Source organism: Arvicola amphibius, chromosome 3 (genome assembly GCF_903992535.2).
Source record: "Arvicola amphibius chromosome 3, mArvAmp1.2, whole genome shotgun sequence".
Taxonomy (NCBI): Eukaryota; Metazoa; Chordata; class Mammalia; order Rodentia; family Cricetidae; genus Arvicola; species Arvicola amphibius.
The window spans coordinates 27,900,791-27,925,805 of NC_052049.1; the positions used below are offsets into that span (position 1 = coordinate 27,900,791).

General features: G+C 43.1%; 2 protein-coding genes across 4 annotated transcripts in view; one reads left to right on the forward strand and one right to left on the reverse strand.

Moving 5' to 3' along the window:
- Positions 1–615: 615 nt before the first annotated feature.
- Ptger4 (prostaglandin E receptor 4) lies at positions 616–11,390 on the forward strand. 2 transcript variants are annotated; one of them, XM_038323192.1, is made up of 3 exons: positions 616–1,120; positions 1,574–2,496; positions 9,616–11,390. In XM_038323192.1, exons 2-3 carry the CDS (start codon positions 1,621–1,623, stop codon positions 10,204–10,206), a joined length of 1,467 nt encoding a protein of 488 aa, XP_038179120.1. In that variant the 5' UTR covers positions 616–1,120; positions 1,574–1,620; the 3' UTR covers positions 10,207–11,390. The 2 variants fall into 2 exon arrangements, with proteins under 2 accessions (XP_038179120.1, XP_038179119.1); XM_038323191.1 differs by lacking the exon at positions 616–1,120 and having other exon boundaries at positions 1,448–2,496.
- A 6,945-nt stretch (positions 11,391–18,335) lies between these two features.
- Positions 18,336–25,015, reverse strand: part of Ttc33 (tetratricopeptide repeat domain 33) — a 44,486-nt gene continuing 37,806 nt past the window's right edge. For both annotated transcript variants that reach the window (XM_038322940.2, XM_038322941.2), the window contains exon 5: positions 18,336–23,147. In XM_038322940.2, coding sequence (XP_038178868.1) covers positions 22,794–23,147 — 354 coding nt within the window. In that variant the 3' untranslated portion in view covers positions 18,336–22,793. The remainder of the gene's footprint in view (positions 23,148–25,015) is intronic.

Genomic DNA, 25,015 nt, shown 5'->3' on the forward strand with positions numbered 1-25,015 from the left:
CTCCTTTTATGGTGAGAGGATGGATTCATCGTCGTCTCCCCGCCCAAGCCTGGTACCTACCCACCCGTCCACCCACGCGTCTGCCAAGTCTCACCCGGAGCGCTCGGGCGTACACACCCACATACAACCACACACCCACATATCCGCTCTGCCGCTCCCGGGTAGAATCCTAAAGCAATTGTCCTGATAGCCCAAGACCCACAAGTTCGGTCCGCGGGTGGAAGGTGAGAGAATTAATGCCCTCCATCCCGCAGAGCGACGTAGACCAGACGCTGGTCCCAGCAGCATCCCCACTAAATGCTTAGTTTAGGAGTGGCAAAAGCGCATGCAGGGACTTCCCTGGGGCTCGGCCTGGGTGCTCTCAGTATCTCTCAAAGAGGGAAAGCACTGGAGCCACCCCCGCAGCGCGGTGGCACCCCCTCGGGTCCCTGCAGACCTCCCTAGGCTTTCCACTCCGCCCTCTATCACCAGGCTCCCGGGCGGTGCCTTAGGGAGACTCGCTCCGCCCTTTCCGTGTCAACCAATGGGCGCCCGGGCCGCGCGCTGAGTGTCTCCGCCTTCGCCAGGGAAACTTGCGGGGAGGAGAAAAGTTTGTACAGAGTCCAGGGCGAAAGCCAAGCTCGAAACCCGGCAGCGGGAGAGGAAGATGAGCAGCCCCAGATCAGAGCCCCAGGCCCAAGGGACCCCGCGCCGCCCCCAGAGCACAAGGAGCGGCCTCAACGGCAGCCGCCTTCTCCGGTAGCTGTCCCTGCAGCCCGCGGCTGGGGAGGAGGGAACCCGGACCTACTCTCCGTTCCACCTGCGCGCGTGGCGGCACACCTGGACGCTGACCTCCCGCACCAGACCTGCGGGCTTTGCAAAGCTGAGACTCGCCCTGGGGAGAGGTAAATCAATCAAGAAACTCAAGACCCGTCTTCAACTGAGCCTCGCTTGCTTTCTAAGCTTTTTGAAAGCTCTGACCTCAGTTCCGGAAAGTTGGCAGACCGGGTTCTGAGGAGGGCAAAGGCTTGACAAGTTCCGCACTGAGCGGGAAGAAACTGATGGCTGAGGTTAGAGGCAGGTCCAGATCGTCTGCGGCCTGAGCCTTGGGACGCACCCAGCTCCTAAACCCACCCTACAGGTAAGTTGGGATGAACGTTTTTGCATGGATGGCCCAGGAACCAGGCTCTTTCGGAAAACCAAAGAATAGAATGTGCTTCCCAAATCGTCCATAACTTGTTTCAATGAGAATTTTATCGACTCTGTCGTCAATAGCACTAGCAAGTCACTTTTCCCTTGAGAAGGGTCTTACTCATCTCGGCGATGGAATGAGTTGGGAGTGGGGGCGGTAGGCGGGAAAGGCAGTTATCAGTTTATAAATATTAATGTCGGCAGAGTGGTGCTCTTGGCAGGACGCATTCAGAGCTTGGGGATTTGAGTAGCCACAGTTAGTAAGTGGCTACAGATCAGGAAGTCGGATCCGGTTGCTCTCTCTCCCTTGTCTCATCGACGTAGCAATTTTGGCCATGGGTCGAACACCTTGCAAGTGGTAAGTGGCTTCACCTCTCCATGCCTTGTCTTTCACCATCTCCAGATCGAACCGTGAGCTCCAAAGCTGTGAACAGTATACTGACCACCAGCATGTCCACTCCTGGGGTCAATGCGTCCTTCTCCTCCGCTTCGGAGAGGCTGAACAGCCCAGTGACCATTCCTGCAGTGATGTTCATCTTCGGGGTCGTGGGCAACCTGGTGGCCATCATAGTGCTGTGCAAGTCGCGCAAGGAGCAGAAGGAGACGACCTTCTACACTCTCGTATGTGGGCTGGCTGTCACTGACCTACTAGGCACGTTGCTGGTAAGCCCAGTGACCATCGCCACCTACATGAAGGGCCAATGGCCCGGGGACCAGGCACTGTGTGACTACAGCACCTTCATCCTACTCTTCTTTGGCCTGTCGGGTCTCAGCATCATCTGTGCCATGAGCATTGAGCGCTACCTGGCCATCAACCACGCCTACTTCTACAGCCACTATGTGGACAAGCGGCTGGCCGGCCTCACACTCTTCGCGGTCTATGCATCCAACGTGCTGTTCTGCGCACTGCCTAACATGGGCCTGGGCAGGTCTGAGCGACAGTACCCCGGCACCTGGTGCTTCATCGACTGGACCAGCAACGTGACGGCCTATGCCGCCTTCTCTTACATGTACGCGGGCTTCAGCTCCTTCCTCATCCTAGCCACCGTGCTCTGTAATGTGCTAGTGTGCGGCGCTCTGCTCCGCATGCACCGCCAGTTCATGCGCCGCACCTCGCTGGGCACCGAGCAGCACCACGCGGCAGCCGCCGCAGCAGTGGCTTCGGCGGCCAGTCGGGGCCACGCGGGTGCCTCCCCAGCCCTGCAGCGCCTCAGCGACTTTCGCCGCCGCAGGAGCTTCCGGCGCATCGCCGGCGCGGAGATTCAGATGGTCATCTTACTAATCGCCACCTCCCTGGTGGTGCTCATCTGTTCCATTCCGCTGGTGGTGAGTGTCTGGGGCTGGGGTCCACTCGGTCCTTCTCCTGCATCCACCTCTCTCCCCTCGCTCCCCGCCTTCTCCCTGAGTCCTTGGCGGGGACAAGTTTCCTCCAGGTCTGGATTGGGACCTGCTCATGGCTTCCCTAGTAGACCCAGGCTTTTCATCTAAGTCCTGACCCTAAGGACTTGGCGGGTGATTTCCCCCGAGGTCCCCCGAGATTCTTTCCCCGAAAGCATGGGTTCTGCGGTCCCCTGGACAGCCCCCTGCGCTCCCCTCACAGCCTGTTGTTTTGCTTTGTATCTTCCCAGAACCCTCACTTGCAGGCTCAGTCAGATGAGGGTGGGAACAACTCACCATAGGGTTACTTACTCTAGCGCTCCACTCTGTGGCCCCCAGAACATTGCAAACCAGGGGTGATAAGCCCTGTTGAATTCATCCCTTAGGGGAATTGTGGGTTTGGGTGTTTTGATTTCTGTAGGCCTTTTGTTTGCTCTTTCCTAGATTATGCAGCATTTTAAAGTTAGAATACATGAGATGCTTTTTAGTTTAAAAGCTGGACGGAAGAGAAAGAGTGACTTGTTTAGAATAGTCGCGCAGACACGTTCAAGCTGCTCCCCACTCCCCTCCCTCAGTGCCTCCCCACCCATCCACCCCCGCCCCCACAAACACACACAAAACCATGTCATGCTTGAGAAGACACTGGAACAGGGTAACGTCCAAATTCAAGTTCCTTATTCTTTTTGCAAGCCAAGAAAGCACGGTGGAGTTGGGAAGTATGGACAAGTTGATGTGATCGGGCGGGCGTTGCATTTTAATTCTCAGTGACCAGGAGAGGTCCGGTTTCGCAGATGGTTTCCCTTAGGCCACCAGTCTCCACGACTGTCATACTACAGTCACTTCTAATTTGGGCTTTTGTGGAGAAAGTGTCCGTTGGTGCTTTGGTGCACTTCATCTTTGAGGCAACACACTCTTTAAAATTGCCTTCAGTAGCGCTTACAATATAAACAGAGAGGGGTAGATGCCTCTTAAGGTCTCTGCTTTTACCTGTTCTTGGTAGAATGCACTAGAAACAGGTCAGTGTTAGAACGTGATTCTTCGTCTAAAATTTATCTTGTTCCAAGTTCTGTCTCTCCAAATACTGCATTCCTGGAAATTCTAAACCACCTCTTCAAAAAGAAATTACTATCCATGTTTACTGGAACCAAGTGGAAATAAATTTAATGGGCTATTATTCTTTTCTTTCGCTCGTTAATACTACTAGGGATCTCTGATATAAAAATATTTTTATCTCTTACCAAAGTGACTGTAAATGGAAGAAACTTAGTGGTGGCTGAGAGCCAGCATACAGTAGCTTCTTGCCAATCTGTATAAACAGAAGTCAATATGACTGGCCAGCAGGGCCTGCAAGCCATCCCAGAACCTAATGTAATTTACAGAGTTAAGTCACACTTGAGCCACATAAATATATTTTACTGTCTGCAATGTCAACCCAAACTAAAGTGTGAGCTGGAAGGGAAGAACCCTACTTCTGCCTCGAGCCTCTCTGCCTCCTACTTCACGGGACAGTAAATGACCAAGTGAACAGTTGTAATTCACAGGACGTCCACTTCGTGGAACTGAGGAATGGAGCTAGGACATTAGTAACCACGCACATACTTTCTAAAGGTTTTGGTTACAAGTGAGCATGTCACGCTACTGATGCACATGAAGCTACCCATAAAGTGTTCTCTGTCATCCGCAGAGGCATACAGAACTAATTCTACGGGCTGACCCGGCCCTCAGGTTCAGGGCCACTTATGACAAAGCCTGAGGACCTGGAACTATATTTATGGCTGACAGGTTAATTACATTTTAGCGAATGAAAAATACCGTCCAGTCTAAAGGAAGTCAGAACTAGGTATGGATGTTAAGTCATCTCTATTTGAAAGCTGGGACTGACTCAGCTAAGCTCAGCTAAGGGCTGCTCCTGTTGGTCAAGAGCCCGAATGCTTTTGTGAGAAAGAATTAATCAGGAAATAAGAGCAGCTTCCGATTCTAGCCTTGAGTTTGAGCTACAAAAAATAAATAAATCTTCTTTTTCAGAGGCCAGTTTAAATTAAAATCTGTGGCAAGTGATGGGAAGCCATAGAACCCACATACTCACCCACGATTCAGTAATTATTGAAATAATCAAAAAAAAACTTTCAGTTACCGTCTTTCTTGGCTTATTGTACAGTCCCGCCCCCAGGTTTCTCATATATTCAGAGAAGAAATGAGATTCAAGCTCAGAGAGCTCCCTGCCCGTGAAAGCGGCTGGGCATACTTTCAGCCTGAAACGGAAGGTGAAGCACCTGCTTTTAACTTTATTGAATAAAACTGAGTGCTAATTCCATTGGAGGAAATGAAGCCCTCTGGGTCATTTTCAGGGCTTTCGAAAGGCTACCTGGCGGAGCAAACACAGCTTGCTTGGACTTTGGGAGAGCTACATACAATACAGAGGGAAGGCAAAGCAGGCAAGAGTCTACCTTTTGGACCGTGGGAAGAGGCCAGATTAGCTCTTACAGCACAGTTGATAATAAATTTAATATGAAAAGCAAATTTTAATTTGTTGTGCAAAACGGAGCCTTGGAAACTAAAGTTGAGGCAGGCAGAGAATTCCGTGGTGGGCATAATGGATGTGCCACACCTGCGGAGTTCTCCGTGGGTCACAATCAGTGAGCAGAGGAAGCATGAGCACACTCCTGTGCAGCACAAACAACATTTGGTCGGAATATGGTTTTTGTCATTTTGTCCTTTCTGCTATTTATAACTTGTCGTGGGGTTGGGTTTGTTTTGTTTTTCAAAAGCAGGAGAAGCTAAAGAAACGAAAGTACATGCTTAAGATAAGTATCTTGCATTCTGTAGGAACATGCCATCAAAACTAGATCGATTTCTGGTACTTAATTTTGCAGTACTAATACTACTGTTGAGATAACAGTTCTAATCAGATCTTCTGCCTCGGGGCTAAAGAGCTAGGGTGTCAGGTTTAGAACCGCATTTCCCTCCACTTTTTGTTCTTCTTCCTCTGAGCTGCCAGTAGTATGGCAAATTAATCATCTGTCTTGGTAAGGTAAATTTACGTCCTTAGGGAAGCAGTTTCCTGTGTTTCTTTCTTTGTTTACTGTAAATAAGTTGCCTTAATAAAGGCATCTGCAACAGCTTATAAAAGCAGATAAAACTGTAAGCAGGAACTGGAAGGGGGCCCACTAAATGATCATATGAACAAAAAGCGCATGCACAGGAAAAATTGATTAATTTAGATGCCACTATAGTAAAATCAAAGGCATTTGATCCCCTTTCTAATAAATGTAGCTAATTTTTTAAAAGAACTTCCTAGAAGCAATGTTTGAGTCACAGCTTGAAATGGCAGGCCTTTGAGAAGTGCTGGGATGACTGCAGAATAGCACATAAAAACAATTTCCCAACAGTTCATTGCAATCTTCTCAGTGAAGCTTCCTCCCACTTAGCACCTCAGTTTCCCCAGGCACCGATGAAGAACAGCGACTAACTGGGTGGCTGGAAGTGCCTCCTTCTTCAGTTCTTCTGATCAGCTTTACTGACATCTCAAGCTTTGGTTTTATTAAACATTTATAACATGACATTTTTCTCCCCTAGAGCTAAAGTGTTGAAGCTGTGAATTAGGAGGAAAAGAAAAACTTTTACAATGTAGATATTAGCCACTGGGGATGAAGTACCTTGCACGCAGTGGATGGCCAGTGAGTGAGCTAGAAGGAACACAAAATACAGTCTCTTATACCGCCACCCAGTCAAGAACATTTTCCATGACCCTGTCTTTAAAGGGGGGGGGGGAGAGTGGGTAAGAACTTCTAGTAACAGCTGTGTCAATTCTGGACTCTTCACAAGGCCATGAGATAACAGGGTACACAGAGACAATTCCATTCATGTGCTTGGAACAGAACAAGTAGCCTGCATGCTCAGATCCAGTGACAGAGCCTGCCATTTACTGGATCGCATCTCAATTCAGAAAACTAATTATTGCACGGGTCTAGTCAAGAGTCCAACATCTCAGTCGAACGTTCTTAGAAACAGACTATTAAGTGGGAAGTACATGTTTTAACAGCAGCCATGAACTATATCCCAAAGCTACCTTTGACCTGAGCAATCAGAGTAGCCCAGAGTGGCCATGTTTCCACATCTATATGAAAAGGAAAGCAGAAAGTGACAAAACAAACTTTAAATCCCCAGGCCCTATACTAAGCACTGTAAGAATTTACGTACAGCCCGAACTGGTGGTGCTCACCTTTCATCCCAGCACTAGGTAAGCAGAGGCAGGCAGAGCTTTGGGTGTTCAAGATCAGTCTTACTACACAGCCAGTTTCAGGCCATCCTGGGCTACAACAATGGGCCCTAATCTTTACGCATAAATGGTAAAGGCCACAGCCAAAATATGGAGTCGTTTGTTTGGGAACAGATCATGGGCATTCACCACACTACCATATGCCCTCCCACTAACTGTGCTGCAGTGGCCTTCTGGTTTTATCGCGTCCTCTCCCAGTTCTGTTTTGGTGCTCCTAAGCAGAATGTCTGGTCCGTCTTCAGCAGTTCAGAATCCTGGAGTCCCTGCCAATAGCAGGCACAGGTTACATCCACCAAGTCTGCAGTTGCTCATCGTCAAAAGGCAAGAAAGTTAGGGGCCTTGTTTGTATCCAGTAAGGTTTTCAGAATTTTTCCCCTCTCTGACTCAGACGTTCTGTTTTATCAGCAACACATGCTGCCGTAACTGCAGACTGCCCGAACTTATTTATTTATATAGCATCTAGGGCTTGCTGGCGAAGGAGCGTAGGAAAGTGCTGCCGTGGTATTCCTGTCGAGCCTGTCGCTGCTCTTTAGGGACAGGAAAGCAAGAGGGCTTTTCTGTGTTTTGCTTTATGTTGGGTTTTTTTTATTTGGTTTTGTTTTGTGTTTTGTTGGTTGGTTGGCTGGTTAGTTGGTGTTTCAAGACAGGGTTTCTCTGTGTAGCTCTGTCTGTCCTGGGACTCATTCTGTAGGGCTAGTGGTGGCTTGTAAAGTGAAGCCAGAGCTGCTGTGTTTTTTCCAAGCGCTATTAAATGCCTCAGGTTTTGTTTTCTGCTTCTTTTTCCTTACTCTGTTCGAAACTAACCTGAGACTAGGAGGCAAAGTCAAGCTCATCCATTTGGGTTCTCTGAAAGTAATTTGATTGACTTCTGAGAATTTGTATATGAATTTAGAATTGGGGTGTATGTACTGAATTTATTCTGAAGATCTGGGAACTAAGCCTGAGGCCTATGCACGCTAGCCAAGTGCTCTCACCCTGCACCTTCCCTAGCCCAGAAGGCTGTGCTTTGTACTTCGGTCTTCTCCATATGCTGCCCTGAACGGCACTAAGTGATGAGATCCAGGGGCCTGTGCTAATGTAAGCACCCAGCCCCCATAGAACTCTGAACAGAACTTAAAAAATTATAGCTTCTTTCATTCCCTTCTGCGGTAGTCAGATTCGATTATGGCCGCAGATAAAATGAAATACAAAGGTGCTTTCTCCCTTGCTCCTTTAGTTTTAATAATAAAAACATCATTAATTTTTCACAACATTGACTTTTTTGAATATCACAGAAATTTGGAAACAAAATGTGAATTGCTTTAAGTAACTACAGCTTTTTTGTTTGTTTGTTTTAACTGTTCAGAAGTTTCCTCTTTTCAGGGGTAACTGTGTTTCCTTTGAGGTTGTGGAGAGCCAACCAGCAGAAAAACATGTTAATGTTAATATATAATAGATGATAATACATGATATACAATATATTATATATTATGCATATATACATGAAATTCAAAGTCCAAACTTGACAAAACTATTCTGAAAGCTTCTTGTAAAGTACCTGTGCAAAATGCATCCGAGAGATGCTAGGTACTTAGCCGCTCTAAAGTAGAGCAACACTGCCCTCTAGAGGTTGAAGTGTCAAGTTCACATAAACCCTGCCACAGACCGGGCTTGCTGCTAACAGGCTCAGGAGCATCACTTCCTTCATCTCTAAAACATAAACTGCGGTGTGAGTAAAATACAGACTGCAATATTTTCTAGTGATGACCTCACTACTAAGAATAAATTTTAAACATAAATCCAGCCTGGGAGAACAAATAACGCCACATGAAATTCATCTGGAGACTAGAGCCCAGAACAGACCTGATTATCAATAGGATAGGAGAGAGCTTGAAAAGTCCAGTACTTTCAGGTCTCTAGTTTATGCCTGTTTATCCCAGCACTTGGGAAGTTGAGGCAAGGATAGCCAGAATGGCAAAAAATTACCCTGTCTCAAACACACACACACACACACACACATATGCACACGCACACCACCCTTCCAGGTCCAGGTAACAAGCATCAGTTGACAAAGGAGGAACTCACCCAGCTACCATGGATCACTTGGACTTTAGTGTCTGGAAGGAGGAAACTAAGACACTTTTTTGCGTGCTTGTTTTTGAGGCTTTCGAAGCAGAGGAGGGTGTGGGTTCTCATTAGAGTAGTCGAATAGTCTCTGAATTCAGCTGAATGCTATCTGGAAGATTCACAAAACTATAGCTCACGGGGAGCTATGGGAGGCTTTTTTTTTTTTTAGCAGCCAAACTGCATAAAAGGACATATACTTCAGAAATAATCTGGGGGCAGTATGGAGGAGGGATTGGAGGTGGAAATGTTATTTGGTTGGCTACTGCAATGTTATCTTCCATGAGAAATGCTGTTGAGGAAATGGAGTAGAAAAAAAGTCTGGATTCAAGACACAGCAACACCAGATTAATTATGGAGAGCGGGGAGTGCCACAGAGGACAACTATGTCCTGGCCATTCTGGCTAACAGGAGACACTGATATTGGTTCAAAAGTATGAAGTATTTTCTCTTAATGTAAAGGCATGGGCGCCTTGGTAATTTTGTAATGATTACATAGTTAATTGACTTACAAAGTCTCTTTTAAAATATATAGTAACTGACTTGTGTAAACTGCCGTTGGAAAGTGGGCATTACCACGTAAGAGCAGCTACATCACGTCACTGCAAAGATAAATGCAGCACTTAAAAGTGTTTTGCCAAATTGCTTAATTATAAAATCTCAACGTGGGCCTCTCGTTTGAGCAGGTGCGAGTGTTTATCAACCAGTTATATCAGCCAAGTGTGGTGAAAGACATCAGCAGAAACCCCGACTTGCAGGCCATCAGAATCGCTTCCGTGAACCCCATTCTGGACCCCTGGATCTACATCCTTCTGCGGAAGACTGTACTCAGTAAAGCCATCGAGAAGATCAAGTGCCTCTTCTGCCGCATAGGTGGGTCCGGCAGAGACGGGTCAACGCAGCACTGCTCAGAGAGTCGGAGGACATCCTCTGCCATGTCCAGCCACTCCCGCTCCTTCCTCTCCCGGGAGCTGAGGGAGATCAGCAGCACATCTCAGACTCTCCTGTACCTACCAGACCTAAGCGAAAGCAGCCTGGGAGGCAGGAATTTGCTTCCGGGCGTGCATGGCATGGGCCTGACCCAAGCAGACACCACCTCGCTGAGAACTTTGCGAATATCAGAGACCTCAGACTCCTCCCAGGGCCAGGACTCAGAGAGCGTCTTGTTGGTGGATGAGGTTGGTGGGAGCGGCAGGGAGGAGCCTGCCTCTAAAGGAAACACTCTGCAAGTCACGTTCCCCAGTGAAACGCTGAACTTATCTGAAAAATGTATATAGTAGCTACAGGGGTTGGGGGAGCACTGTTTGGGGAACTTTACAAAGTCCTGTGCAATAGACATACACGTGTTTAACTGTACTCGGAAGGGCCGTCTCTGTCCGCGACTCCTAGCAGAGAACATTCGAGTTTGAGTGCTCTTCAGTGCGGCAGGCGAGCCCCTTGAGTGCCGAGGCCTGATGTACACTGGCCGTCACTCTGATGTGACTCAAGATCGCAGCGGCTGCAGCTGGCCACCTTTTTTCTACTGGATAGGAAGATGGCAGAAGCTATGCTACTTTCAGAACATCAGAACTTTGGATTTGGCACATACCGGAGGTCCGGATACTGGAAGGGCTCTACCCCAAACTCAAAGGACTATCTTACAGCCGATTTAAGTGTCTCACTAAAGCATGAAATGTGAATTTTTATTGTTAGAAATATAATTTAAGGTATTTATGTTCTTCTCTGTGAGAAGGTTTATTGTTAATACAAGGTATAAAAAAATTATGATACGCCCTCTCCTGCCAGTATAACCAGCTAATATTGTCGATGTTATTTTTTTTCCATAAACAAGTCAGGCCAAAGTATTGAAAACAGAATGAAACTATTATCTATAAAATAGATATAAATTTTAAGAGTTTAGCATCATCAAAGGAAAAAAGAAAGATTATTTAAGATGTGAAAATTAAACAACCTAAAATGTATTTTCCAAGCTATATATGAGAAAAATTAGAAATATAATATTACATTTATTTATCCAGAAAACTGTGATTTCAGGAATACCTAACATTGCTGGTAAATATTTTCAACCTTTGCCCCCACTAATTGGTATTTTTAAAGATGTAACATACTTTTTTAAAGTCTCTAGCTGCCCATAATTGAAGTGTGTAGTATAAAAAGTCTAAGTGGCTTGTTCTGTCCTGAAAGTGTGTGTAATTTTACTTGCCAACAGAATGTCTGACAGCGTCCTTTCAAATCTAAAGAGGAAGATGGCACTCTGGCGTGGTTTCCACTCTGTTGTGTGTCAACAGAAACTGACAGTTGTGTGTGACACCCAGGAATACTGTGCCTGTGCTCGGAGGCACTTTCTCCGAGAAATATTAAGCATGTTTTGTTAATGTGTTCTTGTGAATTGCTTGGTTGTGACTGACTTCTGAGCCTGACACTGAGGAAGGTATAAAGAGCAGCTGAACCGACTGAAATTATTCCGGAGATTACAATAAATAATTGTATTGATCTGCGTTCCACGGCCTCAATTTGGGAAACGGTGTATGGGAGTTTTTGCTGCTGTTTTGTTTGGGGGTGCCTTCTATATCCTTTTAAAATGAAAGGGTTCTTGTAGTTGTTTTTGTTTTGTCTGAAGTGTAAAGACACTTAGATTTTGAAGAAAAACTCCAAGGCAGCAAGCTGTCAATCTTACCAGCTGCCCAGAGGAGGAGGAGAGAAGAGAGAAGGGGCCACGGCATCTCAGCTGAGTGGGCATGGAGGCCAGCCACATGGCAGGCAGCAGCCACACGGTAGGAAGTAGAGCTTTCAATAGGAAGCCCAGTCAGTGTACCAGAAAAAGCACACTCGGGCTCTGAAAGAACAAGACAGAGAAGACGAAAAAGGAAAAGTCACGTCTCTCTGCATGAGGATTTCAACAGGTGGGTAGACCCAGCAGAAGCTCGTGGCAGCCAAGAATCAATTTCACACAGGAAGGGAACGCACAGAAGTGTGTTGTCTCTAAGTGCAGAGTGGAGACGGGTTGGCCATGTCAAACACCTGGCCAAGAGACATACCCTCAGGAGGTAGTGTCCACCTTAAACTTGGCTAAAGAAATAGGAAGATTAATTACCCCCTTAATGAGATGAACATTTTAAAACAGTGCTATTATTAAAATGTCAACCATAGTATAAAGCCTTATATCTGCTTAGCGGAGAACAAATGGTACTGAGGAACCGTGATCCAAGTGACAGACAGTTAGTACTAAATGTCACCAGTTTATGTTGCTGGTGGGAGAAGCAATGTTATACTTAACTAGCTGCATGCTCGGTATCCAAATAATTCTAACTATTGACATCAACAGTTCCTATTAGCATTTTCTCTGTATCAGCATATCAGCCCTCCTGAGACAGTAGCCTGAACAAGTCATCAACAGAACCTACAGAATTTTTTTCTTCCTTCCCCCTTTTCTTTTTCCTTCTCACCCCCTTCTTCTTTTTTCTTTCTTTCTTTGCCCGTCTGTCTGTCCATCTGTCTGTCTTTTTTGACAGAATCTTGCTACATGGCTCAGGCTGGCCTGTCACCCCTATGGCACTCCGAGATTACAGAAATGCACACCCAGCAGAGGTCTCTGATTCAGTAAGACAGACATTTCCTCAGCTTTCCTGGGTGACAATGATGCTGCCAGTTTTAGGATAGCAATAGCCTCTAGGCCTGAGGTCAGGGTTTGCTATTTGCAAATATTAAAGATATTTTAGATAGTGTCAAAAAAGCGAGACACCATCTTTGCAGGCCTGTTGGTTCTGGCATTCAGATAAGGATGGCAATAAAGGAGCATGCAGACTTAACTTCTAAAATGTTTTCTATCATCATCTGAATGAATGCCCAACAAACAATGGTTTCAGACAATGTGTTGGGAATAAGAATTTTGTTTTACTTCCATGACCATGATCCACAGAGATCACCCATCCCTAGATTTCAATATAAATTAACACATATATACATATATATATGTATGTATATATATATATACATACATATATATATATATAATCACTTTATCTGTGTCCCTGGGGCAAGCATAACCTCACTCATGAATTAGCATTAGTAATATGTAAGACATATCTCACCCATGTTTACTTCAGGTTCAGTACCAAGAACACTGACTTGGCTTAATCTTGTTTACTGAAATATTCACATACTATGACATTTATTCTTCAAAGTACATATCCTTTAAAATGTTTTAGTAAATTCAACTTAAAAATACATCCATCACTGATTTCCAATTCCCAAACATTTACATCATCCCAGGAAGAAATCACATGCCATATGCAATCAGTCCACACTGTTCTCAGCCCTAGCCTGAGAACCAATATATGCCTATTGATTTCTCTATTATGAACTTTCTATACAAAGGAAATAATGCAGTAACTGGCATTTTTGTTGGCCATCTTTGTGTCAAAATAACATTTTCACGATTTGTTGATACGGCAACATTAATCAATACTTTATTCCTTTTTATATCTGAATAATACCCCATGAAATGGACATACCACTTTTTAAAATCCACACACTAATTGACCAGTGTTGCACTGATCTCACATTCTGTCTATTGTAAATAATGCTAAGAACTTTTTTGTGTATGTTTTTAAGACTTTTGGGCTCATAACTGAAATTGCTGGGACATATAGTAATTCTAAGTTCAGGATTTTGAGGCAATGTTGAACTCTTTTCCACATGACTAAAACATTTTACATTCCCACCAACAATGTATAAGTCCTTGATTTTTTTCAATAACCTTGCAAAACTTATTACTGTATTTTTATTATAGCCATCTAACGGGTGTGAAGTAGTTTAACTGCATGTCCTTAATGAATCATGATATCTTGAAAGTACATGCATATAGTTACTGACTAGTTTTATATTTTAGAGAAATGTCCATTGGAGATTTTTTTTCCATTTTTAGTGGTTTATATGGCTATGATAATCTGCCAGAGCTGCCACAGACTAGATGGCTTAACCAACAGAAATTTATTTTCTCGGAGTTCTATTGGTTGGAAGTTCAAGATAAAGGTGCTGGCAGGGCTAGTTTCTAGTGAGACTTCTCTTGTTGGTTTATAGACAACGACTTTCCCAGTGTGTTCTCACATGGCCTTTGTCTGTATTTCCACGTTGTGTACACATCTCTACTCACACATACAAGCCCATTATAAAGACACCAGGCACACCAGAGAGGACCTCGGCTTGGTATCCTTCCTATAAAAGCTTTATCTCCGAATGGAATTTGAAAGTCAACAAATGAACTTGACAGATGGACAATTTAATTTATTGCTGAGTCTAGTATATACTTTAAAGAACAGCCAAAGAAGGCCACCATTTTTCTGTCATCTACTCCATGTGGTTTATAAGATTTAACAATCCAATGGTAAAGACTATTTGTTCTTCTTGTTTCTTGCTACAGAGCACTTGTGGATTGTCTGACTGGTATAGAATCCTATCTCGTCCCAGTACGACACGATAAACAAGCAGGTAAATGTAACCAACTAGGTCAGGTTCAAGAAGAAATGTAATTGCTAGAGCTGCTGAACGGCAACTGGTCTGGAGTCACGGAATCAGTGTGATTTTCCCGAATGACAAACATTCCTCTCTACAGGTTTCTTCTTGGAGACACAAAACATGAAGGACCATGGCAAAATCCAGGCACACTGATATTTACTGTTAGCTATACTTTTTAGTCTTGAATATGGAGTTAGAAAAATCCATGCTATACAAGACATTTTCTATAAACTACCTAAACTAGTTTCAGAGCAAAAACAAACGATACTTTCTCCACCCTCCCACTGCCTCATGCCTCCTGACTCCACATCCACACTGGAGCCTGATTCTGAAGTTAGGATCTCATGATTGCCTTCCAGGTGCATGGGAAAAGGAACTAGATAGCAAAGCTTTACAACACAAGAGACCAATTGATCTCATTGCGCATGAAGCTGCCATGGGCCACAGTTGGTGCTTTAGAGCTAAACTAGAACCACATGGGGTAAAGGAAGAGGGGAAGAGAACTGGATCTCCAGTTCTCAGATCAGCGTCAACATCTCTGCCATCCATTCATTCATTCAATACCTTGCCTTGCCATTCTCTCCAGTCCCCACCATGGATGAAGGGGACAGAAGAGAACACCAAATTTACCTATGCCTTAGACAACACTCACTCACAATCTTAACAGGTAAATCATTACTTTTCTTTCCAGAGAAGAATAAACCAGGACTTATTACAAAGAAAAAATAAACCGAATTCCATGAATGATGAAAGCACTCAGGAACTGCTCTGTAGCAGTTCAAGAACACAGTAAAGTGAGTTGGAAAGAACTCTAGGCCATCCCTAAGACTTTTTTTTAAGGTAGATTGTTTGATATGTAGCATTACTAAAAGGAAAATTGTAAATCCATTATACAGTTGGGGTACTTTTCTAATATCTACATAGAAAAAAACTAAAAACAAAAATCAAGATGCTTACTGACTCCAGGAAAAACAAAGAGGGGTCCAGGAATGGAAAGATAAGTACTACAGTCTAACTCAACTCCATGTAGCAATCATATATACAGTCACTAAATATTGACTTTAGAATGAACCACATCATAATAAATTACAAGCGAGACAGTAAATATATATACCATAAGCTAGACTTACCTGCAGCAAAAAAAACAATGTCTTAACTGTTAAAAAACGAATTAAAACACAGTAAGAACATAAGTTAGAGAACACCGAGTACACTTTAGAAAATCTCCCACATGGTTGGCAGAAGTGCAAAATTAATACAACCACCTTGAAAATTAACTTGCACAGCAGGTTTAAGAACCGAAATACATCAAAAAAAATATGTCTTAATGCATGGCTTTATAAGATGCAACAACACTAAACAGTTCATTGGTCACCACTGGAAAACGCTAGGGAACCACCTATTATTTTAAATGTTAAACAAGAAAGACCTGTGTGGGAACATGGACAGAACCAGAGAGCACTGCATTAAGGGGAGTAAGCTAGATTCAGAAAGACAAATACTTTTATTTCATATGCAGGAGAGAGAGAGAGAGAGAGAGAGAGAGAGAGAGAGAGAGAGAGAGAGAGAGAGAGAGAGAGAGAGAGAGTGTTAGGGGTGTCTGTCTGCAGAAGGTGTGGAGTGTGTAACTAGATACTATGAGAAGGAAGATACCTTAAGGGAAGTCAAGTGGGGCAAAATGGACTACATGTAACAAGAAAAAAGAAAAGGGGATGGTTTTGGGGAGGGAAGGGAGAAGTAAAGGAGGCAATGAGGAGGAACGAAGAATAAGAACAAAGCATAGTGGCATATATATGAAAACGCCATAATGAAACCCATCATTCTGTATGCTAACTTCAAATTTTAAATTTTAAATGAAAAAGAAAAAGTGTCAGGTCTTTACTTCTAAATGGCTTTACTATATAAATTATTTCCCAGAGAAAGAAAATACAGTTGACTCACAGAGTGTCTCTTTAGAGTTTTCTGGGACCAAAAGACAAACAGAATTATCACTATCATTATGTCGAAAGAATGACCTAGATCAGATGGTTAAGCTCATCAGCTTAATGCTATGTGGAATCATCTAGGACACAGGCTTTTGGGTATATCAATGAGATGTTTGCAGAAGAAACACCCACCCTGAATGTGGGTGAGCCATCCCATCGGCTGTATCCTGGACTGAACAGAAAGGAGAAGCAAGCTGGGCACCTGCATTAGCTCTTTCTGCTTACTGACTGCAGATGCCACATGACCAGCTAGCTAGCTACCTTAAGCTGCTGCCACCCTGCCTTCCACTCCATGATGGACTGTATCTTCAAATCATGAGCCAAAACAATGCCTTCCTTCTTCAGGTTTCTCTGTGAGGTGTTTTATCCCTGCAACAAGGAAATCACACCAGACAAAGGCAAGCAATAGATTCTGATAAGACTAAGAAGTGATAGCTAGAAATATTTAACTTCCGGTAGAAGTAGTCAAGGCTATAAACCTCCTCCTCTACCCCCGCTAAGAAAATGAATCTTACCAGCCTCCAGAACTAAGAACCCATTTATTAGCCATACAAACACAGATGAAAATTAATAGTATCAAGTAGGATGAAATAATCAAAATCTAAAATGTGAAAAATTCTAAAGAAAAATGACTAATTCCTTTTTAAAGTAATGGGGGACCAGAGGTGGAAGGGAAGTGGTCCCTATTGCTGGAGACACCATGCACTCTGGAAACAGAGCCCAGAGACCCCTGAGCTGGGACTGGCGTGAGGACTAGCTGTCCTGGCACCAGAAGGCACCATGGAGGCTTCTAAAGGAGGGAGACAGCCAACAGTCCTACCCAGCTACGCCTATGAACCACAGCGATGACCAGCAGGCCACGATAACTAAGGATATGGCACCAGCACACATACCTTGGCAGGAACCAACAGCTCTCTAATTAAACTTAACAACCCACTCAACAAAAGAGATATCATGCCTGGAACTGGAAACCTAGTCAATTACCCAGGAATACAAAGTCATGGCTCTTAGAAGAGAACCACCTTCAACCACTACTTTACTAAACCAGCATAATCCTTAACTAAAGTCTAAATGACTTTTAACCAAAAATAAGGGTAATCTTCACCCCTCATCAAGGAAACTTCTCTTTGTAAAAGTGGAGGACCACTTCAGAAAACCACAACCAATCAAAATGCACAGTTGTGGAGCCCAATTCCAATGGCTACATCTATAAAACACTCCTGTACCTAAAGTTCAAGGAACATTGCAGAAGAAGGGGCAGAAAGATTGTTAAGAACCAGAAGATCAGGCTGGAGAGATGGTACTCAGAGACTGGGATGCAGGCCAGCTGGGAGTGTTTACCCACCCTGGCTTCAGTCCCAGCACCAGGTAAACCAGGTGTGGTCGATGCCTATAATCCCGACATTTGGGAGGTGGCAAGAGGGTGAGCAGTCGTTCAGGTTCATCCTTAACGACACAGCAGTCAACTACAGAGCAAGGGCAAGCCAGTTTAGTCTGGATACGTGAAACACTGTTACAGAAAAGAAAAAGGAGGGAGGGAGGGAGGGAGATGGAAGGAAGGAAGGAAGGAAGGAAGGAAGGAAGGAAGGAAGGAAGGAAGGAAGGAAGGAAGGAAGGAAGGAAGGAAGAGCAGCCCTACATCACGAGGGAAATACATACTTAGAACAAAAACATCCACTAACCTGGAGAGACTGATAAAAATGGACAATACCAAGATTGACAAATGTGTGGGAAAACACTTCTTCAGCAACTGCTAGAAAATACAAAATAAGGGAAATTTGGGGAAATAGTTTGGGAGATCCTTAAAGGCTTCATATAATATGCTCCACATACAGCAAGAATCAGCCTTTATCCTATGCATTTACCCAAAAGAAAGTAATGCATACGTCCATAAACGGAATGTGTCACTTGTACAAAGCAGCTTTATTCATAAAGCAAAACTTGAAACAACCTAAATGTTCATCATCACCAGCAGTTAGACAAACTGTGGTATATTCCCAAAAGAGAATAATAAAGGAACAGAACAGAACAGAAAATATTACTGACATATAAAAATCAGGGATCAACTGAGCATGGAAGAACAAAATACACAGTTCTAATCAAAATATGCCAGACATGAGAGTACATACTCTATGATCTATTCATTTGTAATTCCACAAAAGCAGATAGGTCACTGAATAGTGCAGGGTACAGGGGGAGAGGTGAACTAGACACTTCTGATTTGTAGAGACCTTTTGGGTGGGCACAGAACTACTCACAGAGGAGGGCAGAGATAAGCAGATATTCACACGTTTGTCAAGAACTTTTCAAACTGCAAACTTAAAGCGGCTGCCTTTTCCTCTGTCTGAATGATCCCGTCATGTAAGAAAACCGACAGAAGTGGGTGAGCGCGTTCCTTCCTTCAACTTTGTGGTTTACTACTAGTCCCAGGCAGCAGACTTTTAAATAGTATAAGCAAAATTTCCTGGTGCCTTGTAACAGACATTATTATTTTCAATAAGATCTCCACAACTTAAAAAAATTAGGACTTTGACATTTTGCTCCTGCTAAATTTCATACTTAATTTGAAATAAATTCAGATCTTTATTAGGGCTTAAGGGAATCCCAAATGATCTGTGCTCCCTCGTGGCCTAACTGCCTAAAAGACAAGTCAGGGACATGGAGATGACACCAAATGACAGCATATAATGGCCGAACCCAGACCTAGAGAGGCCTCGCTGAGCTATGGGCAGCTCTGAAGCACAGGCTTCCCCTTTCCTGCTAGATTCACAATGTAGCTGAAAGGAGGCATGACCAACTCAGAGAAAAGGGAGAAAGGGACCAGCGTGTCCAGCCCTGTTTTCCACGCTCCTTCCTCTCCTTGGGAGGTGGGAGGGGATCAGGATTTCCCAAGAAAGTGCACATGTATCAGCTTTCCATGGCTCTCCAAGTACAATACAGGTAGTTCACTCATAACACTCAAGAAGGCATTGCACACGTGCTCCAGGGTCACTGTGGCTCTTGCATTCATAGTGGCCCAACTCAACTGCATGTGGCTAAATACGTGACTTCAGATATGATCTCCTTCATTTCATTTTAACTTACATGGGTCAAGAGGCCATTCACAAGCTGTCATGTTTTCTTACTGGTTGAAAAGAGAGTTTCTGTATGCTAAAATGGCACCAATCAGAGACTCCTTTGTTGGGTTAAAGTCATCTCAGAAAATCACATTCTAACACACACACTGAAGATGATGATGATGATGATGGCTCGTGTTCACTCCTAACTCATCCAGACGCACGCTATGTCGTGAAACCACAGCCTCGAGTGTCTCTCACAGAGCAGGTTTTGAAGGGTTTCCCACAGAAGGAAATTAAAGAGCCGATTAATAATTCCCTTATTGCTGGGAAAGGGGAACCAGCCTGTGAGTCACTGCATGAAGCATAATCTGCAAACTGACGGGGCTGCGCGGTCCTGCTACAATCATGGGTATCGGTTTTCTAAGACAATCCCTTCTAACTCATTAGTTTTAGCCAAACAACAAGAGCAATCTAGAATACTTGCGTGCTTACGCTGTCACCATCTTGTGCTGTCCATGGGCCCCAGCTGTGGTAGATAGGAGTTCTGAAATGCCTCCCGCATAACTTAATTTAAAATACAACACTTTATCACCCAGGTGCCTGCATTCTAGAGATTAACAGGAGTCTCAAGTTTTCAGGTATGGTCTCTATTCTAATTCTCTTAACAAGTAGCTATACCATACAATTTTGAAACTAGAACCATACAAATCATATTCGATATAATTTAAGACTAATACTGTTGTTTAAGAAAATTAAACATGATTATATCATTATCATGAGTGTTATTTTTCTCCAGGTTCATAAGAACACATTGTTCTAATTAACAAGTTTAGTAAACTTTTCCATACCATTACTCACGTCCCAGCAAAATAACCAATGTGGTTTTCTCTTCCTGCATGGAAGTGTTAGCTAAAGTACCTTTGGTGGTCTGGAAAAATGAGCCTTTCTCCATAACTAAGTCTCCCTTTTTCTCCTCATCTTGTCTATTTTGCATCTTAGGTCTGAGTAACAAAGAGACTAGCGTGACCCACTAACACTAAGACAGGTGCGACGACAGGTTCGGCGGTCTGGAAGCAGCACGCGGGCCAGGTGGAGTCTTGCCTATTTTGAGGTTGAGGCACAGACTCCATGCCAAGAGCAATCTGTAACTGACAACTGCCTTGCAGTATCGCAAGCCATGACTTCATTCAGATAAAAGGTTATGAAAAAAATCTTTCCTAAAATCAGAAGGAAGTGAAAGGGAGCGTTCCCAAACAAAGACAAGTTCTTCCTAGAAATGACTAGCACTGACTAAGCAGTGCACGCAGGGAGCCATACAAATGTTTCGTGTACACTTTTACACAGAGAAAAATAAGATCTACCTAATTCTCAAAATCGAAGAGGAAAATCTCCCGAGACACAAGGGAAAGGCTATTTTTTCACGAATTATACAATAAACAGATATCCATATGTAACGTAGCAAATGGGACGTACTCGCTCCTCTAGCCATCAGTCCTCTGAGAAGATCCCTTGCTATTTAACAAAGTATTTATTTTTTCACTCATTCTAAAGCTGACCTCTCCATCCAGGGCTTATTTCTGGATGACAGAATTTAGGGGGATATAACACTATTTAAAGCAACTGCTGATTTCTCCAACAAGAAAGAAAAAAATGAACATTCCCCTAAAATACCTTCTAAGACATATCATCCTCACAAAAATGCTGCCCATAATTACATGTTCCAACTGGTTTTGTTAAGATTTCATAACACAACAGAAATAACTTTCATCTCTAATGGAAAAAAATTACATCAATTATATCTTCCTGAGTCTCAGGAAGAACAGCACCTGATAGTTGCCTATGTTTTGTTTGTACTACAATATACATAATAGAAACAGTCACCCACGGTAATAATAGTATTGGTTTGTGACTGTGAATGAGGATTTTTACTAAGCTTTTTTCTTTGGTTGCTTTATTTTCCAGTTTTTGTTTTGTTCTGAGACAAGGTCTTCCTACGTGTCTCCCCGGCTGGCCGTGGGTTTACAAGTCCTCTGCCTTGCCTTCGACAGGGCTGGGATGAGAGGCATTTGCTTCCTTACCATACCTGCTCCACACATGGGATTACACTACCAACCACATCCCAGTTCCCTGCTTGTCAGTCATATACTGACACTCTAATAATATCAACGTCTTTTTACTTTAAAACTGCTATTTTATTCCGATGTGAAACTGTAACTATTTTTTCATTTCATTGAGTACTTCCACAAAAGTGTCTCTGGAAAGACATTTATAAACTGTCCACTGCAAAGTTACAAGCGAGAAGTACTCGTCAGCTGTGGCAGCTCCCACCTGTACTCCCAGTAGTCCCGGGTGCCGAGGCAGGAAGAGTCTTGAGGCTAGCCTGAGTTAAAAAGGAAGACCTGTCTTACTATTTGTTTGCTGGGCTCTTCATACTTGTAAAATTCAGAAAAGAAATAGGAGGATTTTGCTCAGCAACAGAGTACTAGTCTAGCATGCTGGGGGCCTAGCTACATCCTCCCCTGTAAAAGGAAAAAAGGAAAGAAACTCTGTTTTGAGCAGGATAATGTAAGTGCAGAATTTACTGACAATCTCCAAATGCCATTCACCTTCACAAATGAATGACTTGTGACAAGATGACTTGACCTTAACAATGAAATGAAATGTCACTCTGACATCAGTATTCACAGTTAGCAAGTACTGAAGCAAACAGTTACCACCTTTAACTTTAAAGTCAAAACATAAGCACAAATTAGAACAAAAATTCAAGGAAATGTTCAGGATACACACATTTGCATGCATTTTTAGGCAACTTTCAAATACATCAAATACAACCAAATGATAACTTTGAATCAAGATGAATGTCAGAAATATTTAAGCTTGCACTAGGCAGCAAGAAAAATGAAAAAGAGACAAATGGCAGATTCCTTGGAGGCAGAGAAATCACACACTTCCTTTATCATAAAACAAAAGTCTGCAAGTCTACATTGTAATAACACTGCCTGTCAAGTTAATCTCTATTCAAGAACACAATTCCCAAATTGTATCTTCAAATGTCCTCTCCCAACAGTCAAATCAAATGCTTATCAGTCAAAACACATTTCACTTAAGATGCTAATCTTAAGTATAATTTGCTCGTCCAATCACTAAAGAATTCCACTACTTGATTTTTATATGCTTCATCTGAAAAACTCAAGTTTTGCCCTCCTCCTCCAAGGTGGATATCGAATGTCATCTAAGCATTAAGTAGCAACCAAAACCAAACACAAAAACCCTAGATTCAAACATCTTTTCACCGCGTATGCTTCATCGGGCTTTGATAAAGACAGCGCCATCTGGGGTGGAGGCGCCCTCTCCCTCCTCGCTGACTATCTCCACAGTCCCAGAGGCTGACACGATGACCATGCTTTTATTCGCAGACACCGACTTCTGTTTCTCTGCCACAGCTGCACAGACAGCAACGATCTCGTCGCTTTCAAAGTCATAGTCAGGGATTGACTCTGAGGAGATGTCTGTTCCTGCGGGTGGAATTTCCTTTTTTTCAATCCTCCGAGCTACTTTCTGCTGTTCCTGGAGCTTTCTTGCCCAAGAAAGGTCCTCCTTCCATATTTCTGGGTTCATTGGATATATGTGGAGGGCTACTTGAAAACTTCGAATTGCCTGGGGAAAAAAGATTTTTTTCATTTGTCTTATTTCTAAAAATCACCATGTTAGCTACAATTATATATGTACAAGTGAGTACGGGTATATATGCATCCATACATGTCTACTCTAGCATACTACTACAGTTAATTTTAGCACAAAAGACAGGCCATCTGTCTAGATAATTATGGTAGAGAAAAATACAAGTGTGAGGGGAAAAGACTGAGAAAACACCACTGGGCTAAAATTAGGGGCACTGGTACTAGGGCTTGAGCACCTTAACAGAATTGTACACTGTGATCACATAAGGTTTATCCCTCAGAGGTGGATCACACAGTTCAACATGGACAACTGGTATAACAACACACATGAAAGATAAAAATCACAGGATTTGTCCCAATAGGTGAAAAAAAATAATATGACAAAATTCAGTGTCTTTTTTGTGGTTAAAAAGTCAACAATCTAGGAATACATGAAAATAAAAGCCATGCAATAGAACACCCAAAACCAACATCACATTCAACAGTGAAAACTGAGTGATTTCCTGCAAGATCAGAACAAGGACAGTCTTCCCGTTTCTCTTTTTTAAATTTATTTTAGAGATTATAATATAATTACATCATTTCTCCCTACCTGTCCTCCCTCCAAATGCTTTCATATGCTCTTTCTTACTCTTTAAAATTCAACACTGCTTTTTTTCATTAATTGTTATGCATATATGTATGTATATATTCCTAAATATAACCTCCTCCTCAGTCTATATAATGTTACTTGCATGTGTTTTCAGGGCTGATCATTTGGTATTAGACAAGTTGGTATGCCCTTCCCATTTATGTTCAAAACTGAACTTTAAATTAAGCCAGAAAATTAGGAAAATATATATAAATCATCAAAATGGAAAGAAAGAAGTAAAATTAACCCCATTTGCAGATGACATTATCTTACTTATAGAAAGACTCCACAAGAAAACTATCAGAACTGCCAGAAGGTAATTATCAGAACTGCCATTCACAGGGACAGGTGCCTGAGTCCTAGCTTACTCAGGAAACTAAAACAGGAGGACGACTTGCACCAACGAGGACAAGGCTAGCCTGGACAAAATAGTGAATCTCAATCAAAAAAAAAAAAAAAAACTGTGAAGACTAATAAGCTCCAAAAAGCTGCAATATATGAAATCAACAACAAATATAAATAAGGCATATTAGTATATATAATACACATATACACATATATGGCTTAAAGAGTATTATGCCATTCAGACTAATAATGCTCCCTACAAGAGTCACAGACTGTAAGAGAAACTCCAGTACTGGGCATGAGGTGTTGGTCAGGGTAATCCTAGAGACTCCTAAGACATTATAGGCTATTGATGTTGCCTCTGGTTGCCCCTCAGAGGTGTAATGTTAAGTCACTATTGCTGAGAAATCATGCACTCCAGATACAGGACTCAAGATCTGAGCTAGATCTGACTCCAAAGTCTGCTCCCTGAGGATAAGCTTTCATAGCACCACAAGGCACTAAATAACGTGTTAAGGAAGGGAAGCAACCAAAAGTCCTATCTAGCTGTGATGCCTCTGAACAAGAACAAGCACCATCATGGCAAAATACTGCACCCTAAGGGCGCACCTCATATCTTGGTGGTAACCAATAGCTATCTAATAGGATTTAAGGTCAGCTCAACAGCAAGGAAAAGGCCTGGTAGTGGTACTAGCCAACTTCCTGGAGCTAATGAGTCATAGATCTTAGAGGAGAACCACTACTACTACTTTAATAAATCAACGCCATTTATAACTGCACTTTAAATGCTTATTCTTTTGCCCACAGATAAGTGTAGTTCTCACCATTCATCAAAGAAACTTCTCTGCAACACAGGGAGACCATTACAG

Bases quoted from the DNA above. Each gene is read 5' to 3' on its own strand.
- Ptger4 (XM_038323191.1), top strand. From the start codon at position 1,549: ATGCCTTGTCTTTCACCATCTCCAGATCGAACCGTGAGCTCCAAAGCT. The intron at 2,497-9,615 runs GTGAGTGTCTGG...TCGTTTGAGCAG, and splicing joins TCTGTTCCATTCCGCTGGTG to GTGCGAGTGTTTATCAACCA.